Raw genomic sequence first — 14341 nt, 5'->3', positions numbered from 1 at the left:
TGAGTCTAAGAAGTCTTTTGGGCTCTTTTTCTTAAATGTATTTAATACGGTGATACTACTGGTTAAAAGTCATGTGCAGGGCATGCATGTCATCCTCCCTACCCTATATTACAGTAAGTCTATGTAGCATTTGTACATAACTATCTTCTGTGTCAACGGTGGATTATTCTGAAACACTATTGTGTATGTATTGTTGATAGATATGTCCACTGATAACCCTGAGAGGTGAGAGGCAATTGCCCATTGCCAGACCATGTTTCTGTTGGTACACTTTCTCGCCAAATTCAAAGTAATTAAAGCTCAGACTAAATTCCTTAGCTCAAGTAATTCTATTAGTTTCCCCTTTCCCATGGTGCTATTGCATATTAAATTTCTTATTATTGCTATAGTTTTGTCTGTTGGTACATTACAAGGGTGAATCAAATATAAATGGGATTTTCGTTCCTGAGCCCTTCTAGTATTGTTTGGTGACGCCGTTAGGAGTAGGCCTTATATACACAGCTTTGTCAATAATGCTCATGAAGTTGGAGCAACAGGTGCACCACTCCACACCACTGCGCAACATATAATTATAAAATTTCTTGCTTGTAAAGGAGTTTATGCAATGGAAATTTTCCAGAGACTGGCTGCACAGTTCAGGGATCAAACACTGTCAAGGATACATGTGCTTGCCTAGCATAAAGAGTTCAAGGCAGGAAGAGAACTTCTGAAAAAACACCAACAACAGTCACTGTCCTCAGACCAGCATTACATATGATAACATTTATGCAATTTGAGACATTCTTGAAGGCAATCAGCAGGCAAGAGTATCAGAATTTGCACAATGGGTGAGAATACATTATGGGCACTGTCAAGCAATCATCACTAATGACCTACAGTTTTCTAAAGTGTGTTCCATATGGGTCCTTCGCCTTTTCTTTGAAAGTCAGAAGTTGAGATGTTCAGAGATCTGTCAGTGGCATGTAGCAAGGTGTGAGAAAGAAGGTGATGCATTTTTGAGTCACATCATCACCTGTGTCGAAACATGGCTCCACCACTATACTCCCAAATCCAAAAAGGCAGTGAGTAGTGGCAGAGAAAAGGGGAGGGAGCCCCAGTGAAAACTGAGACCTGACTGTCACCTGGCAATATTCTTTCGGCCGGTGAGGCATTTTTCTCATTGATTTTTTGGATGAGCAATGCACAATCGATGCTGTGTACTACTGCAAGCTGTTGAAGAAGGTGAGAAATGTGCATTGCTGCGAAAGACAAGACAAACCAACTCAAGAGGTCGTCGTCCTCCATGACAACACCAGGCCCCATACTGCAGCTCTAAGTGTCTCCAGACTACAGGAAACACAATGGACTCAACTTTGTCGTCCTTCTTACAGCCCAGACCTATTTTCCTGTGATTTCCAGTTGTTTGGACCACTTAAAAAAGCTCTAGGAGGATGTTTATTTGAAGATGATGAGGGTGTGGAGGAATTGGTGTACAACTGGCTCCTGATGCAACCAGCTTCATCCTACTATGCTGTGATAAAAAACCTTTCTTCTCACATATTTCTGAAGTGGGGAACCATGTGGAAAAAAATGTTGTAGCTGCCTTTTGTCTTTCAATAAATCATTTTGTAGAACAAAATCCTGTATATATTTGATTCACCCTGGTAGTATATAAGCTTACTGTGTCAGCTGGCACTAGTAGCATGTCTTCAATGACCAACCAATCTTTAGCTTCATTCACAAAAGCTACACTGCTTGGTACATTATACTTAACTGGCAATCTGAATGAATTACAAGAAGAGAAAGCAATAACAGTAAGAGCTGACAGAAGCAGTACTCTTGTTGTAGTTACAGAAGATGATTACAGTACAAAAGTACTACAGTTTTTTGTAGAGAATGATGCTGTAGAAGTTGACAGAGACACAATGGAATCATTTCAAGGTACCCTTAAGAAAAAGATTGAGAGCATGCTATTTTTGTTACTTGAATCCCAAACTCCAGTGAGTCAGTGCCTTAATAAAACTGCACAGAGAGAGCAAAGATGACAGATTGAAATAGGTTTTCATTTTAAAAAAACTGTCAAGTTTGTGGATAATTTTGATATTTGTGAAGTGTATTTGGAACAAATACAGCAGTACTCATTGGTTACTGGGAACTCGACTAAAAGACAAAATAAACCTGCAGTGGATTGATAGATCGTACATAGCCACACAAAAAACAACAAAATTGTGCCTTCTTTAGTGAGAACTATCATCCATGAATTGTTTTTCTGAAACCATCATAGAACATTTGAGAAGCTTCAGCAATGGAGTTGAAAGGAGATATCAAGATTCTAGAGGGAAGAAGCATAGGTTTTCTTTAGTAGTATCCTCATATAGAAGATGCCATCACTGAATCCGAATCTGAACTATGTAAGGGATGTAATATGTTGAGTGTTTAGGAAGAATAGCTGTGTATGGCCCATTAAAAGGTCAGAATAGGAAGGTGCTATGTGAGTACCCATAGCAGTTTTATGCATTTATTTTGCCTCCAAGGTAGAAATAACTGTGGTCAGAATGTGCTTAGCCAAAAAGATTAGGAATGGCTTGTTCATCAAAAGGATTCTGCAGAAGATAGTGTTTCATGTCAATAAGACCATGAATATTGGGGATATTGGTGTACCCGGAGGTAGCATCCAGAGTGACAGACCGGGGTAAGTAATGAAACTGAAACTCACATTAGCAGAGAAGTGATTCATGTCTGGACTGTGGCAAGCAGTGTTGCAGAAAGTTGTTAGGAAATGCTGTGTACCAAGGCCAAGGTTCTTTGAGTGTGAATATTGTGACCTGCCATGATGGGATGATTAATAGAAAGACCAGTGGAGTCATATTTATGGAGCTCTGAGACCACATAAAAGGTTGTTGTACATGGGGCTTACCAATGTCAGGAGGAAGATGGTGACAGGTTCTGTGATGGGCCAAATACTTTAATTAGCTGTTTGAAGGTCATGTACTTCAGGGACAGTGTCATAGCCATAATGTTTATAAGCAAAGGTGTCGAAAAACGGTGACAATCAGCTACATAATAACTACGATTCATGGCAATATGGTGGTGCACTTGTCACAAGAAGAAGTTCAGAATCTGTTTTTGGGTCATTAACAGCCCTCTGTTCCATAACTGTGACACTCATTGGAAAAAACATTTGGAAATGAAGGCTGACAACAGGTTGAAAGTGAGAAATTTCTGTAATGGTAACAAGGTGTGAAAAGGGTAGAGGGGAACAGAACGTTTTTGCAATTGGTTAGGATAAGGATCAGTGTGTGCTTCAGATCAGTTGTGGTCAGTTCGTGTTGATGAAATGCTTCCACTGAAGAAAATGAGTACAGGAAAACTGGTCCATAAAATGTGCTCTGTGGTCAAATGACTGCCTGTTATTTTCAAATCCATCCCTTCTTCTTATCATCTCTTCCCCACTCTCATCTCCCATCCTGTTTATGTGCAGCCCTCTGCCAATGCACCTGCCCATATTTCCCCACTCCTTTCCTTTTTTGTTCCCTTGTTTTCCAACCTCCCTGCCTCACAACCTCCTGACACTGCACCGGTTGGCAGTCTAATCTCCGCACACTCCACCAGACAGCACTCGTCTCTCTCCCCACCTGTACACTATTCTATTATCTCTTCCCCTTCCCCCTCCCCTTCCCCCACCACCTCCAGATTGCTGCTTGCATCCCACGTGATGCTGGATTCTGGTCCGAGATGCTGGAGTTGGCGATCATGTGCACGTGAGGTGTGCTTGCTTGCTTTGTGTGTGTGTGTGTGTGTGTGTGTGTGTGTGTGTGTGTGTGCTTGTTTACTGATGAAGGCTGTGGCCAAAAGCTATATGTGAGTGTCTTTTAATTTCTATGTTGTTGACATTCCCACCTGGAGTTTCCACTGTTTGAAATACATGTATAATATTTGTATGTTGAACTTTTCTGAAATTTATGCAGTTTAATTTATGGCTTTATCAGCGTTTGGAAAAAATCATAGGTTTCATATACATGTTAGGTTTAATCTGACTGACTAACTACTAAGAATCTAAGTGTAGCAGCTTATATCTAGTATAACAATCTGATGTGAACTTGTCATTTGCTGTTAAATTCTACAAATGATCAGAAATTTTAGTTTTGACATGCTTTCCTGTTGACATATTCCATGATTCTTACAGGTTGCAAGATTGCCGAAGATGCGGTCTCTTGGTCGGGAATTGCTTCTTGATATTCTGGAAGCCCTTGCTGATGACATGAGTGATTCTAAGCTTTGCCAGGATATGACAAGTGTTAGTCTCAACAGTGACACTTGAATGTATGATTAATTATTTCTTTCTGTGAAATAAAGTTTGAAGAAACTGTCACATCATTCTCCCTTGCTTTTTTACTTAAATATTACAGTGAGAGAATTTAGTTCAGCACGATAACATATTTGACATTTTTAGTGGGGATAATGCTTACAGAAATGTTACTACAGAGTATATCATAAAGTCTTCCAATCTTGCCTTGAGGGACTTGGGAAGATAATCAGCACAATGTGCTGATGTGTTACCAAAGTGTGGAACAGTTGAAATAAGGTAAACATGAATTGTTCAACCTGTCAAAAATCTACATCTAAAACAGCAGGTGGTGGTTTTGGATGAGAACAGCAAAGCAGGTGAGGGGGTAGAGTCTTGACTATGGCACTTGTGGCAGTTTCCGGTGACTATAGGAAGCCGTGTGGTGCTGGTGTGCAAGACTCGCATGTTGCCTTCATCATTGGACTTACTTGGAGGTGTTTGGCCGATCTTCTTTTCAGGATAGCCGGCTGTGTCGATCTCTCTAACCTCTTCTCCGAAGATATAATGCTGTTTCGAGGAATTTTCTCAACTCTCAAAATGTTTCTGTACACTTAAGATACTTTTAAATCAATGCCACTATATTTTCACTTCCACAAACAGAACACCACATAATAGTTTTCGCATAAACAAACAATATTTCGTGAGCCCAATGACTTGCGGACCGTCAGAACTATTAAGTATTTTTACAATAAATTCAGTTCCAGAGGTTTCCCATAGTTCTGGCAAGCCCACCCTCAGAATCTCAAGAGAGTGAGTAAGTAAGTGAGTGTCTTTCTTTTCTTATAACTTCGTTCAACTGTTCACAAATTCAAAATAATGACTGACGTAGCACCGTCACGGAGTAAGACGCGCTTGCTCCTTGTGCTGGGCGTATAGCTTCTGTGGCGAGTGTGGCAACCACTTGCCCATGTTAATCAACAGTCCACATTGTACCATTCTCCTGATACACATGCACCCTGTGCCCACAGAAAACCGGCACAAGGTAGACACTCTCCCGTCTCTCACACTCGTACGTAAAATATCGGGTGTTCGAGACAGTGGAAAGCCGAGAGTCTTTATAACTGGTGTCGAAATTTTTGATGCACTACACACTGTACTCCATGGAGTCACCATGGGATTTGTCCTTGGCCCACTGCTGTTTCTCTGTTTACAGGGTGTTACAAAAAGGTACGGCCAAACTTTCAGGAAACATTCCTCACACACAGAGAAAGAAAATATGTTATGTGGACATGTGTCCGGAAACGCTTACTTTCCATGTTAGAGCTCATTTTGTTACTTCTCTTCAAATCACATTAATCATAGAATGGAAACACACAGCAACAGAATGTACCAGCGTGACTTCAAACACTTTGTTACAGGAAATGTTCAAAATGTTCTCCGTCAGCGAGGATACATGCATCCACCCTCCGTCGCATGGAATCCCTGATGCGCTGATGCAACCTTGGAGAATGGCGTATTGTATCACAGCCGTCCACAATACGAGCATGAAGAGTCTCTACATTTGGTACCGGAGTTGCGTAGACAAGGGCTTTCAAATGCCTCCATAAATGAAAGTCAAGAGGGTTGAGGTCAGGAGAGCGTGGAGACCATGGAATTGGTCCGCCTCTACCAATCCATCGCTCACCGAATCTGTCGTTGAGAAGCGTACGAACACTTCGACTGAAATGTGCAGGAGCTCCATCGTGCATGAACCACATGTTGTGTCGTACTTGTAAAAGCACATGTTCTAACAGCACAGGTAGAGTATCCCGTATGAAATCATTATAACATGCTCCGTTGAGCGTAGGTGGAAGAACATGGGGCCCAATCAAGACATCACCAACAATGCCTGCCCAAACGTTCACAGAAAATCTGTGTTGATGACGTGATTGCACAATTGAGTGCGGATTCTCGTCAGCCCACACATGTTGATTGTGAAAATTTACAATTTGATCACGTTGGAATGAAGCCTCATCCGTAAAGAGAACATTTGCACTGAAATGAGGATTGACACATTGTTGGATGAACCATTCGCAGAAGTGTACCCGTGGAGGCCAGTCAGCTGCTGATAGTGCCTGCACATGCTGTACATGGCACAGAAACAACTGGTTCTCCCGTAACACTCTCCATACAGTGACGTGGTCAACGTTACCTTGTACAGCAGCAACTTCTCTGACGCTGACATTAGGGTTATCACCAACTGCACGAAGAATTGCCTCGTCCATTGCAGGTGTCCTCATCATTCTAGGTCTTCCCCAGTCCCGAGTCATAGTCTGGAATGTTCCGTGCTCCCTAAGATCAATTGCTTCGAACGTCTTCCTGTTGGGACACCTTCGTTTTGGAAATATCTCGATACAAACGTACCGCGCCACGGCTATTGCCCCGTGCTAATCCATACATCAAATGGGCATCTACCAACTCCGCATTTGTAAACATTGCACTGACTGCAAAACCACGTTCGTGATGAACACTAACCTATTGCTGCTAAGTACGGATGTGCTTGATGCTAGTACTGTAGAGCAATGAGTCGCATGTCAAAACAAGCACCGAAGTCAACATTACCTTCCTTCAATTGGGCCAACTGGCGGTGAATCGAGGAAGTACAGTACATACTGTCAAAACTAAAATGAGCTCTAACATGGAAATTAAGCGTTTCCGGACACATGTCCACATAACATCTTTTCTTTATTTGTGTGTGAGGAATGTTTCCTGAAAGTTTGGCCATACCTTTTTGTAACACCCTGTATACACATACACACAAGAGGTGTGTGAGGAAAGTAATGAGACTGATTTGTTACCTACCAAAGTTTTTAATTTTTTTAAACAATTATATTGTCCTTCTCAAAGTAGTTTCCTTCAGTAGTGTCACCACTGAAGCCATTTCCAGTCTTGGTAGCAGTGCAGAAAGGCTTCAACTGGTAGGGCCTTTAACATGTTGGTCACATTCTTTTGAATGTTCTCCAGAGTTCCAAAATGGCTTCCTTTAAAGACATTTTTCAATTTTAAGAAAAAGTCACATGACCTCGGACCAGCTGATTACGAGGACTGTGTAACTACAGGAATGCCTTTTCAGAGCAAAAATCCCGTGATTGAAGTGGCCGTGTGACATGGGGCATTGTCACGATGCAGCATCCACCTGGCTGTAATCTCTGGTCTCACTTGATTCACCCTTTCCCTGAGCCTTTCTTTGTAAAACACTTGGTTGACAGTTTGTCTTGAAGGAACAAATTCTTTATGCACAATACCCTATTGTCAAAAAAGCAAAATGGCATTGTTTTGATCTTTGATTTGTTCATTTACCTTTTTTCAGACAAGGAGACGTCTCTGTGTGCTGCTCTTCACTTTGCTGCTTTGTCTTGGGATCATACTAAAAAATCCAGGATTCTTCACATGTGACCACACGACTGAACCATTTGTAGTCATTGGCAATCCTCTCTAGAAGACAAATGCATATATTTCTTCAGTTACCCTCCTGCTCATCTGTGAGATTTTTCAGCTCTATTTTGACACAAATCTTTCACATGTTTGAAACTTTTATCAAAATTTTATGTATGATGAAAGCGTTTCAGTTTAACAGTTTGCCTGTCATTGTTATTGTTAAACATTGGTCTTTTCTCATAGAAGCATAAACAAGTTGGATGTTTTGTTGGTTTTTGAAGCTGAAGGTCTCCCTGTACAAGGTTCATCTTCAATGTGTTCACAGCCTTCCAAAAATAATTTGTGCCAGTGAAAAACTTGTGCTCTTGACGAGCAATGTTCCCCATTGGCCTGTTTCAACTTTTCAAAGGTCTCACTCATGGATCCCCCAAATTTAACACAAAACTTGACCGAATGAGATGGTGCAGTGGTTAGCACACTGGACTCACATTCGGGAGCATGGCAGTTTAAACCTGCATCTGGCCATCCTGATTTAGATTTTGTGTGGTTTCCCTAAATCGCTACAGGCAATGCCAGGATGGTTCCTTTGAAAGGGCACAACCGACTTCCTTCCCCGTCCTTCCCTAATCCCATTTGACCAATGTCCTCCCAGTTTGGTCCCCTCCTCCCAGATCAACAAACCAACCACAAAACTTGATGGCATAATGTTGTTCTAAATTTTGCTGTTCCATTTTTATAGCACACAACAAAAATACAGCTTCACTAATGGCAGATTTAAGAATCACATGAGGGCTGTACGGAGATGATTCTTGGACTGAGCATCTAAAAGGGATAAACACACTGGTCTAGACAAGCAGAACAACACAATGTTGCCAGATCAATCACAGTGTTGTCATTCTTATTACTTTTCTCACACATCTTTTAAATATCTTATCTTTGTCAAACAAAACCGATGTTAATAACGTTGTGACAAAACCACAAACGGTCCACCAACAGTTTACTGATCTAGATGCTCTAAGCAGTAGCAGAACTATTCTGGTATTTTGTGTATAAAATCCCACATGTTAGCTTATTTTGTATGATATTCCACTTGAATCACTAGTTTGTCACAGTTACGTTGGCAAGATGATTGCTTTTAGTTAGTGGTTTCCATGAAGGTTTCTTGAATTCTGATGTGATGCACATTTATCTCTGATTTGAAATTGATACTAATGTACACAATCATAATTGAGGGATACAGGGCCTCTAAAATATAGTCTGTTTTTACCAGAGACATTGGGTACTTATTTTCTGACCAACCAGCCTCTTTGTAGGTTCAGAATTTCATTCAAAGGTTGTGCATGTACCATTAAGGCAGGTTACTTTTTCATACTGACACAAACCAAGCAGCAGCAATCAACAGGATGGTTCACACTAGCACAAGAGTATGTGTGCATGTAACTCAGCCAGTGACAACTGCAGAGAGTTCTTTTCTGAAGAGACATTGCATGTTTCATGCTTTTTCAGTTAAATTATAAAAATCAATATACAGTACAAGTATTAACTGATAGGTGAATAAGTTACAGTTTCACACAGATGGATTATGGAATATGTACATAAATAAAATAAATGTATGTAAATAAAAATAAATATGTTTAAAATGTATGAAATGGGTGTGTCAATCTGATGTAGCACAAATAATTTCAACATACAGTGCAATATCGCTACACAGTGATGGGTAACCCTGTTATGGAAAAGTACCATTTTGAGAATTATAAATGCTGACTGTCATATTTTGCAGAGAGAATTTCCTGAATAAACAATGGGAAAAGTTAACCCAGGGCACATAGTAGATGTGAAATTTATTCCTTCCTAAAAACTATTTTCACAACAAACAGGTCAGGGGCAATTACAGTGGAAGTGGAAGAAGAGGAGGGGCCTAACATTTAAGATCAAAGGATCTTGGACTAGGAAGAGAGAGCTTTATTTAGTGCAGAGCGCTAATCAATAATTAAAAGGATTCTACTAACTGGATCAAAAAAATTCTTTAGCATATTATGAAAGAAGCAGAATCCATGTACTATAGACAAAAAAAAAAAAAAAAAAAAAAAAAAAGAAAAAAAAAAAAAAAAAAAATCAAAATTCCAAGAATAAAGCAAAGGAAGTTTTGGGGTATTATTAGGCATATTACAAATAAATTTGATAAGCCGAATGATATTAAACTCCTTGATGACAGCAGCAGTGAGGAAAATGATGCCGAATTAAAGTAATTGGCCACTAAATTCATTTATTTCTAACAGTAGCTGAAAACACAAGAAGAAAAACTGACCACTGAAAGCAGATCCATAAGACTTTCTTGGGCAGAAATCAGATATTCCACCACCAGACATCAGTTTTTCCAAATCATCTCTTGAGAAATTATAAAAATCAGTAGGTTTTTGAAAGTTGGGGTGGCGGCAGGAAGGGCATCCGGCCACCCCTTCTAACTAACCTTGCCAGATCCGTTCCTAACCGTGCCGACCCTGTGACACTGCGGGACAAGGCACCAGCAAAAGAAAGAAGAAAGAAAGTAGGTTTTTGAAAGTAGTATCTGTTGTGGTTACAATGTGAATGTCCCCCATAGCATAAAACTATACCTACCAATCTGCATCCGAGGCGCAGCGCACATTTCAAGCAGCTGTTTGACTGGATGGTGGTGTATCTGGGCACAATCATCGATCTAGTTAACAAGAAATGTGACTCATCTGTTCTACTGATCCATAGTCCAACCTCAATGATCCCATGTCCGTTGACATTGAGGATTTTATTTGTCACCGTGGGATCATGTAGCAGCCATCTGCTGCAGAGCCCCATGTTCACCAATGTGCACTGTAGTGCGTACTCTGAAATGTTTATGCTGAAATGTAGCATGTTTAATCCAACCATTTAACATGCTACAGCGAACCATAATTAACTCGTTATCATAACTACAGAATCATGATCACACCATAAACATACATGTATTTGTCAGCTTTTCTATATGGTAAAAAATTTCATATCTTTACTACCCCAGATACAATTTCTCCAATCCTGAACAATGCTTTCACTTAAAGTTGGTTCAGGAGTTGTCATGGTTTGAAAACATTGTACATTCATTACTATACAAAACTGCATGTGTCAAAATTGAAGCCAGCTTTGCAGACCTATTACTCCTGGTTCAGAGAAAGTAATTGGTTTATCTTAAATTTCCATAGTTTGAGAGTTGTGAATTAAGATACACTTTCAAAATACACCCATTTTTATGTTGTAACATGTTTCTAAAATCTGTTTTGATAATATTGAAGCCTGAAATTTTCTGACCATGGTAATGTTCTTAATTTCCCATATTTTGGATTTTAAGGGGAATATTAAAAATTTAAACCTTTGTTTAACCTTTTGTGGGTGGTATTTTTTTGGTATCAATTGTGGTAATTTTATTTTTGTGATTTAGGACCAAAAACTATGGTTGTATATTTTGGAACCTTTGTGAGCTGTTAAAACTATGGTTGTTAATAGATTTTCTTCTTCCCTTTTGTGAGCTGTTGTGTGTTGCTATTGAAGATAAAAATATATATAAAAAACAGAATTTTTTTTTTACTTCAATAATATTTACGTTTCATGTTTACAAGTGGTTTATGTTCAACATTGACAATTTAGTGCCCATAAACAATTAATATTTCTTTCTCAAACAAAATTTCAAATGATCGTCGTCATTTTTTTTTTTTATTTTCCTTGATATTTTCAGAAGCATGGTTCAATGCACAGGGGTAGGCCTACTCTGCAGAAGCAGCATATGTATTGTATTCTCATGTCTTGAGATTGCTTGTTGAATATGATCTGGTATGGTGCCCTCCTTGGTTATAATGGTTACTGTACATCCTTTCTTTCTGCAGGGTGTGAAGTCTTCTTCTTCTTCTTCTTCTTCTTCTTCTTCCTTTCCAGTCCTAATCAGAAGTTCAATTGATCTTAGTATCCGTCTTTTCCTTCATTCATTTTGTACAGTGTAAGGGCATGTACAATTGCCAATTCTAGTAGGAAGTATGGAGTCCCATCACACCACTTGCAAGAATATTGACCTACTGCTTAATGTTATCTAAATTGATCTAAGTGGTCTGCATCTCCCATTATATCATTGTATGTTGCCACAGCTCTTCAGCATGTAATACTGCTCATAGTATCATCCTTATCCTTGCCGGAGGCAAGTGTGGTGTCTCTAGGATTGTCTGAAGTGCTCAAAATAGAGACATGTTTGTTGTCCATCCTTAGCTGTGATATCACATTTGAATTCAGACTGCAATTCTCCTATTTTAAACGTACATTTCTCTTTCATTACTGAAGGCAGTCCTTTCTGGTTTGCTGTCACAGTGCTTATTGAATAGATACCATTGTTCAAGAGCAGTGTCATTAAATTCACAGTGGTGAAGAAGTTGTCAAATGCTACCACACTGTCGCCAAGTTTCACATCTTGGATGAGGCTAATGACTACCCACTCCCCCACAGAATTTCCCATAGATCCATTGCCTTATTTTATGTGTAAATATCAAATTTTGTGAAATAGCCTGTCTCTGAGTCTGCGAAACACCACCCCCTGTATCCTCATTTGATTGGTTTCAAAGGCATATTTTGCTTGAGTGATCTCTCCCTGTTGAAAGGTAGAATATTTTCATCCACAACAAATACCACACTGGCAGTGTATGGCTTATGAATTGTGTTGTGCAGAAAGGTCACGATTTGGATGCCCTCTTGGAGGATTCAGTATATTGTCATTTATGAGAATCTTTTTGAAATGTTTGTATGTCATAGAGTGACGTAGAGCAGGTTCTGAACTCCAGTAGTCCATTACTCTTGGCAACATAACAATACCCATTGAAGATATTTACCTGTTACTCTTCTACAGATAAATCATTCCAGTTTTTTGTCACCTCATATACAGTCTGACCAGATCTACCATTTTTTGTTTCAGTTTCTCTCCATACAGGTTTGCTTCTGAGCCACATGCTCTAACACCTAAGTGGCATCCCCCCAGGGGACCCACAACTCTTTTGTGGATACGTGCGTAGCGAGCACGGGACCCCGAGCTAATGTTGCCTTCCTTCCTTTCCGGGCTGCATACCTTCCCTTTCCGCATCCCTCCCCATCCCCCATCTTCGCCCCCCCCCCCCTCACCTCTGGCTCTTTCCTTCCCTTTCTCCCCCTCTGGGAGTATGGTTTGTGCCTACGTTCGGAGACGGACGCTTGTAAATGTCCTGCATTCTTCGCCTTCCTTGCTTGTATGTCTTCATCCTTCCTTTGTCCTTCTCTTTTCCTTCCCTCTTCTCTTTACCCTTTTCTCCGCTGCGGCGTTTGAGACCTCTCTTCTTTCCTTTCCCTTTCTCTTCCTTCCTCCCAGTGCGTGTCTGAAGGTCGACCCACGCACTTCCATGCGTAGCCGGTGACGGAGTAACGCGTAATTCCCCGTCCCGGGTAGACAGGTAGGACACGTACGTACCCCCTGGTAACGGCCAGGCCCAGGGAGGGGTGATTACCCGAGCTGATAACCTTCCGAAAGTGCCAATTGGTCCCTCCGTCCATTTGTCGGGAGGTGTGACCTGAGGTGTGAACAATCACCTGAGGCGGGAGTGCCCTGAGAGAGGGCCCCCACAAGGGAGGAGCGCGCCATCGGAGACGCCGGTAATCATGGGGGATTCTTCTGCAATGGTTTCCTCACCTTCCACTATGTCTGCTCACAAACGTAAGTTCACTGAGTCTCAGCCACAGTCAGTTCTTCCATCGTTGCCACAGTTCCTTGTTGTTTCTCGGTCTGACGAAGGTCACGACTTCTCCACGGTCAACCCTTTCATTATTCAGAAAGGTGTCGACGCAATTGCAGGTCCTGTAAAGTCTTGTTCCAGATTACGGAATGGCACCCTGTTGTTAGAAACAGTCAGTGCCCTCCAGGCACAAAAATTGCTGCGTACCTCACTACTACACACCTTCCCTGTCCGGGTGGAACCGCACCGTACTTTAAATTCCTCGCGTGGAGTCGTTTATACACGCTCCCTCGATGGATTGTCTGACGAAGAAATTCAGCACTACCTATCTGACCAGGGCGTAACGGCTGTTCATAGGGTTATGAAAAGGGTTGACACGAACATCATTCCAACCCGCACTGTCTTCTTGACATTTGACAAAGTTCAACTCCCATCGAAAATCAAAGCAGGCTATGAGATAATTTCCGTTCGCCCTTACGTCCCAAACCCTACGTGTTGCTATCGGTGTCAGCGGTTCAATCACACCAGCCAGTCCTGTTCCAATCCGGCCAAATGTGTTACGTGTGGCAAGGATGCCCATGAGGGTGCTTGTCCACCTCCATCCCCTCGCTGCATCAACTGTATGGGTGACCACGCTGCTTCCTCACGAGATTGTCCTGTTTTTAAGGACGAAAAGCTCATCCAGGAAATTAGAGTAAAGGAAAAGGTGTCGACCTTTGCTGCTCGAAAATTATTCGCCAGTCGACAGCCCACCGTGCCTCAGAAAGAAAAATACAGCACTGTCCTTGCTTCTCCTCAGCCAACAAAGGAAGCGGCCACGCAGACTTGCGACCTCACCTTTAGTGCCACGGTCGTCAGATCGGCCAGTGCAAAGATCGCCCGTTCAACCTCCCCACTTTCGCCTGCCCAC

At 41.2% G+C, this 14341-nt stretch overlaps 1 protein-coding gene across 2 annotated transcripts in view; it reads left to right on the top strand.

Moving 5' to 3' along the window:
• The window catches only part of LOC124544664 (leucine-zipper-like transcriptional regulator 1), a 144566-nt gene extending 140215 nt beyond the window's left edge, over nucleotides 1–4351 (top strand). For both annotated transcript variants that reach the window (XM_047123283.1, XM_047123282.1), the window contains exon 15: nucleotides 4166–4351. In XM_047123283.1, the coding sequence (XP_046979239.1) occupies nucleotides 4166–4300 (135 nt within the window). In that variant the 3' untranslated portion in view covers nucleotides 4301–4351. The remainder of the gene's footprint in view (nucleotides 1–4165) is intronic.
• The last annotated feature ends 9990 nt before the right edge of the window (nucleotides 4352–14341 follow it).

Source organism: Schistocerca americana, chromosome 8 (assembly GCF_021461395.2).
Source record: "Schistocerca americana isolate TAMUIC-IGC-003095 chromosome 8, iqSchAmer2.1, whole genome shotgun sequence".
Classification (NCBI taxonomy): Eukaryota; Metazoa; Arthropoda; class Insecta; order Orthoptera; family Acrididae; genus Schistocerca; species Schistocerca americana.
The sequence above is the reverse complement of the archived record's forward strand: the minus strand, read 5'-3'. Positions and strand labels throughout refer to the sequence as shown.